We start from the raw sequence: 6,165 nt of genomic DNA, 5'->3' as shown, positions 1-6,165 counted from the left end.
TGTCTGTCTTCTGGCAGAAGATTATCTGCTGCCTCAGGAGGGCAGACAGCACTGAACTTAGGGCAGTAACAGATGGGTGGACAGCATAATTCACAAAGGAAGTGCCCGCTGAGTCCCAGCACCTGTTGGGGAGGCAGGAGCAGGGAGCTTGTTGCAAGTTATTGATTCTCTGCCTCTTCAGATACTTACAGGTGGCAACTGTCTCCTGCAGTCTTCTGTAATGTGTCTGTTTTACCTGGGCTTTGAGGATGGATTGAAAACAGAATCAAAGAAGCAGTAGGGTGGTTTCAGGATATGAAGTGGTTTGAATGAGCAGCAGGTGGATTTTCCTCTGTCACTTGCTTTCCTGGGGGTGAAGGTGGCCTGGAGAGGTAACTGCTTTCAGCATGGATGAGGTACTCCCTGGTCTGCCAGCATAGATTTAAGGCAGGGAGATTAAAAAAAGCAAATAACTGACAATAAATAACATTTTTCATCTTCCTTCTGAAAATAGATGGTACCTGTAAGTACCTCTTCTCTTCTGGGCATTGGCTGTCCAGGAGGAAGGTTAGAAAATTTCAGTTACTTAATTCTCTAAACAAGTTTACGTGAAATGTTAGATAGTAACTGTCTTATTTTTTCCATGCCTTAAATCAGATTTGAAATGAGATGGGGTAAAAGTAGATAAAATGCATGGTGTGCCACAATAAGAAATTCCAACAACCTCTACCTTGTGTCAGACAGTCCATGACCTGCCACTTCCAATCCTCATAAACACAAAACCAGAACTGGTCAAAGTGGAAGACTTAAGAGCTCTTATCTCTACAAAGGTATTGGAGGACAGCACTGATTTTGGTGACTAAAATCCCAGAAAATCTCAGAAAATTTGTCCTTGTTTTTTGTGTGAGCAGAGTCTCATGTTGACCAGACTCTGGCTTGCCATCTGCTCAGCATTAGAGTGGAAGCTGGATGTTTTCTGTGGAAACTGGACCTGATACAGCACATGTTCCAGGAGTTTGTCCCTCACCTGAGAATGGTGGTGCAGTTCTGTGAGCCCTGGGGGTGAAAGACAGAGGAAGGAAGGATGCAAGATCCAGGGAGGAGGAAGAGTGGCTTGGTAGGAGTTGTGTGGCTCTGTAAAGGAGGAGAATGGAGGCTGGTGGCACAGGAGGGGGGAGTGGAAGCAGAGGTAAAGAACCTTTGAAATTCTCAAATAGCATTATCTGAGTTGCAAAGTCAAGTGCAGAGTAGTTAAGATGGTCCTGAGATCCTGAGGCTTGACTTTTTTTCAGGAGGGCAAACAGTCATAGCCATGCTGGAAATCCGTTTGGTTTTGAAAGGACAGTCCTCCACAGTGCTAGTACTCTGGAAAAATCAGGCTATAGCAATTTTAACTGAAATATAAAAATTATGTTCATTAACATTTATAAGGAATGCTATAGAAAAGCCAGTGTGGAAATTCAATTTTGAAAATGGGGTTTGAGTAAGGTGCAATAAATGTTGAGGATAATTTAGTTTCTTGAGGTGGAGAAAATGACTGTGGGAAGCTCATTTAGATTTGGTACTGATTAATAGGAAGGAAATGGGTAAGATTCAAATGGTGGTAGATAATTTGAATGAAAATCATCACAAAGTGATAGAGTTCATGATTATTGGAAAGGAAGGATGGCAATATCAACAAGACATTAGAAAAAAATATAGACTTCAACAAACTGCAGGAATTGCTATCTACACCTCTTGGAACTTGTTCTACGCAGAGAGGAGTACAGAAGACCTGGAAGCTCCAAGAAAGCCTCTCCAAGGGGCTGAAGCCCTCCTGGACTGTAATTCCTATTCTGAAACTGTGCTAATAGCAAGCCAGTAGCACTGGGGAGCAAGGCATGTGTAGGTCTGTATGTGATTTGCAAGTTCCAGGTTCAAACCATGAAGAGGAGCACCACGTACATCTAGAGAAGCTCTTTTATATCTGATTATCAGAGCTATTCAGGATCTTGTTTCCTTTTGGATTCTCATATTGTTTCACAAAGATTAGAATCAAGAATGCAAACTAAGCTAGAGGATATTAGACAGTGAAAATTGCATAAATGGATTAAAAATAAGGAGGAACTGGATGAAATGTACATTCTGAGAAATGGGGGAAGTACAACATGGGGAATTTGCAGTTGTTGCCATTGTTTCCTATCTGCAGCCAGGAGAAAAGGAGTGTTTCCAATGAGTAGCTATTGCCATGTCATTGAGGTTGTGTGAATAAGAAGGAAGTAGTAAAGTAATGCCAGAGCATCAAGTGACTCTCTCATGGGTGAGAAATTAAGTCTTAAAAAACTAAAACTCAGTAATAACAAGGCAGACCAAACCAAAACTCTCCCTCTTGCCTCTGCTCCTCCAAAAAGAAAGGTCAAGAGAATTGTAGATTACTCACCCTAGCTTTGTTATGTAGAAAACTACAAGAACAAGTTATTACTCAAGATGTAAACATTTCAAGAATCAGATTGTAATAAACTGGCCAGTAAGGATTTATTGAGAACAGATTGTGCCCAATAAATTTAATCTCTTCTTTTTTTTGACAGAGTAGCTGTTCTGATTAAGGGAAGTGGTAGATTTTTGACACATTAAACTTCTATCAAGAAGCTGAGGAACAGTGGCTTAAATTAAATCACTCTTAAATGGATACTCAGCTGCTTGAAAAAATCTCACAGTGGATATCACAGTGAAAATAGTCTGTGTCTCCTTACTGCCTGTTGTAGTGTATTGATACACATGATAAGATCCTGTGAGCCTTCTCTCCAAGCTGAAGAGTCCCAGCTGTCCTGGTTTGACTCTGTGCATCAAGTGCTCTGCTCCCTAAATAGTCTTTGTGGCCTCAGGCACCTCTGGAGATGCAATGGACTACAAAATGAATGGAAGTCAGCAGTTAGAAATGCTGAAACTCATACCAGGCTTGTCGAATTCCAGGCATGTTGTATGTGAGACCCCTGAGGGGTCACTGTACTGTGCCCTGGGGAGGCTGCATGTCCTTGGGCACAGTGTAAAAGTGAGCAATGAGAGGGAATTGAATTGGATCTACAAAGCTGGGTTTGCTTAGTTTAGAGAGGGGAACACTTAGAATGGATGCAAGCCCTTGCAATTTTGTAAATATTATGCATTAGGTGACAGGGATAAACTCTTTTCTTCATGTGGTAGACAGAAGATAAAAAAGTTTAATTTCCAGGAGTGGTGGTGTGGGCTAGATTTTAAGAAAGGCTCTTTGTGAGGCTTTACAGGCAGCAGATCAGGCTGTGAAAGGAGACTGTAGGAAGCTGCCTCAGGTAGTGGCTGTGGAAGCAGCAGGAGAGGATCTCTCTGGATGTGCTTTTCCTGCACCAGGGCAGCAGCTGTGCTGAGCAGCATCCTGCCAGTGCAGTGTTCCTTTGCAGTGATCTCACCAGGGTGGCACATGTGCCAGGGGAAGCTTGTATGACTTGCTATTTTTAAAGTCAACATTTTTCTTGAATCTGTGCTTGTGCTTTGTGTTCATGATGTAGTTTCTAAGTTTTCCTTCTATTCTACTACATTGTAATTTTGCCACTGCAGCTTTGCCTTATTCTGAGCTGGAAAAATAATACTCATAGTGGGCTTATTGGCTTTCCTCTTTCAGACGTATTTGATGAAGTCCACTATTTAAAAGTTTTTACATGGTCTGTAACATCCATTAAGGAGTTCTCCTGAGATCCCTTTTTACTTTTCTAGCACCTGTTTTTGAAGTGTGAATACAGTACCCAGAGAATGCCATATGCAGTGGTTAAGCCAGCTCTCACTTTGCTCTTACCACTTACACAGCCAAGGATTGTGTTTGCTTTAGCTGTAGAGACAAATAGATAAATCTTGTTCTTGTCTTTCCTGCTGCATTCTGTGCATGGATTTTGTGAACTGTGTTTTTAGATGGATTGGTCTTGCATCAACTCAGGTTAAGTAGATAGTTAGCCTCTGTTGGTTGCAATGGTTTTCCCATCAGGAAGTTATCATCTCTGATTTCTAGAGCCATAAAGATGGGTTACTGGTAGCAGCCTGAGACCCCCAGAATGTGTTCTTAGAAGCAAAACCTTCCTTTATGACAGTTTATTTTTTGGCTTTTATTCTTTTTCCAGTTTAGTTGTTTATTTTCTTATTTATTTATTGTCTTACTTGATTTGGTGTTCTGTTAAACAGATGTTTTTGGATGCATTTCTTAGGCTTTTGATTTATCATCCTTCCAGCTGCTGTTCTGCTGAACTACTGATAATTTTAAAGGAAGAAATGTTAAGGTGCTCATAGTTTCAAAATATAAATGAAACACAGAACATATTTCTAACCAAGGCAGCTAAATCAATAACTTGGGATGACAGCCATGTCTGAAAGACAACTTTTTTTTGCTTTACAGGCAATGCCACTGCAGTTAAGCAGTCCCGGTACAGGATTATCCTTCAGGATTCTGCCAATGGGGGACAGCCATGTCCAGACACCTTGTATGAGGAAAGAGAATGTGAAGATGTTCCCATCTGTCCAGTGTATAGGTAAAAACTGTTCGCTTGGAGTCTGTCTCTAGTGGGTGTCCCTTTCTCCAGAAATTACTCTTGTCTGGCACAATTTTCACCAGAAAATAAGATAATTTTGGAAAATGCAGAGTTTAAAACAAATAGTGTACCTTGCAAAATGTGTAAAAGTAGAGCTGAAGCTGGAGATTTTTGTAGATCTGGAATCATCAGAACAAACACCAACAGACTCAGCTCCTAGAAATAGTAACCTCAGGGTCTGATGTGTGTAAGGAAGCTGTTACTGGGAACTCCCCCCTCATTGTATCTAAAAATCAATGTAAGCTATTTTGGGACCACAAGCCCTAGAGTGCCTGAATCATAATTGCATGGTTATTGCAGAAACTCTTGTCTTTTCCCTTGGTACTCTCACTCCAGTGAATAGTACACACTTAAAAAGTTCTGATTAGACAAATAATACTATAGAGTAGTTACTCACTGCTCTTAATTAGGATTCTGTGGCCCATCTGTTGTGCAATATATTAAATAGAAAAGCATTATATCTTTGCATAAGAATGTCCAGCCTGCACATCCCATTTAAGATGGTCCTGGAGCAGAGTGTGGAGCTGAAGGCAGTGCCAGGCAAGGGACACAATACTCTGCTCTGCCTGGTACCATGGAAAACTGCTTCCCATGGCTGTGAGTATGGAAAGCAGACTGGGAACAACATCAGCTGTATGAGAGCAGGAGGAGAGCCTGGTGACAAAGGCCTCTGGAGCTATTTCATGTGTATCTTACCTAACTTTGAAACATGCCCTGCAAGATGAGAAAGGGGAAACATTGCTGGACAAGGATGTGGCTTCCTAGAGGGTGAACCTGGCATCTAAAATCCAGTTCCCAGTGCTTGTGTCAGGAGTAATTACAGCTTTGTGACCCCAAATGATTGGTAACTGGAGTTTGTGCTGAGATTTGTTCCCTGTTTTCCAGTTTGAAGCACTTCATTGTTGGCTGTTCTGCTGCAGGTGGAAGAGCCACCGCTGGAGCCCCTGTGTGCTGGTGCCAGCCTCGGTGCGCCAGGGCCCGCCGGGGCAGAGCGAGCCGTGCGGGCACGGCCTACAGTCCAGGGGTAAGAGTCTCCATCCTGCCCCCAGTGTAAAGGTGTTGGATATGGCATTTAAGTCTTTGCTCTTTTGTAGTAGGTAATTTGGAAGCTAACTGAAGTACTTTACTGTTCTGGTTCAGGGCAAACTGGGGAGAGAATTCTTAAAGGGATTTCTCTAGGAAAGCAGATTCAATTGGCCCCTCCACCCAACCGGTCTGGGAGAAAATACTTCTTTGGAGAAAAGTGGAAAAAAACTGTTTATTAAACAATAAAACCTAAACAATAAAACCCTTTGCTGCTCCAAAAGAGATGACAAACTCAGAAAGTCCCCTCACCAGGTTGCAGCTGAGCTCACTCAGTCTCTGATCAGTCCCTCAGTGCTGGAAATGTCACGGCCCAGGCCCGGCCCTGTGGGCCTCAGGTGGAGCTGCCAGTGCTCTGCTGGGTGTTCAGTCCAGAGCAGGTTTAAACAGGTCCAAAGAAAGGGAAAAACCCCACAGTCCGGGGAACTTCTTTGCTTCAGCTAGCTAAACTAACTGAAAGCAAAGGAGAGCTCTGTCCTGCTGTCTGTCCATCCGCAGACATCACAGTCCAGGA

General features: G+C 42.6%; 1 protein-coding gene across 1 annotated transcript in view; it reads left to right on the top strand.

The window, feature by feature from the left end:
• THSD7B (thrombospondin type 1 domain containing 7B) overlaps positions 1 to 6,165 on the top strand; it is a 259,051-nt gene that overhangs the window by 129,309 nt on the left and 123,577 nt on the right. The window contains 2 exon segments of the mRNA XM_031057310.1: positions 4,376 to 4,508; positions 5,489 to 5,592. Of these exon segments, the coding sequence (XP_030913170.1) occupies positions 4,376 to 4,508; positions 5,489 to 5,592 (237 nt within the window).

This window comes from Geospiza fortis, unplaced genomic scaffold (genome assembly GCF_000277835.1).
Source record: "Geospiza fortis unplaced genomic scaffold, GeoFor_1.0 scaffold112, whole genome shotgun sequence".
In the NCBI taxonomy this organism is placed as follows: domain Eukaryota; kingdom Metazoa; phylum Chordata; class Aves; order Passeriformes; family Thraupidae; genus Geospiza; species Geospiza fortis.
This window is presented reverse-complemented; position numbering and strand designations above follow the sequence as displayed.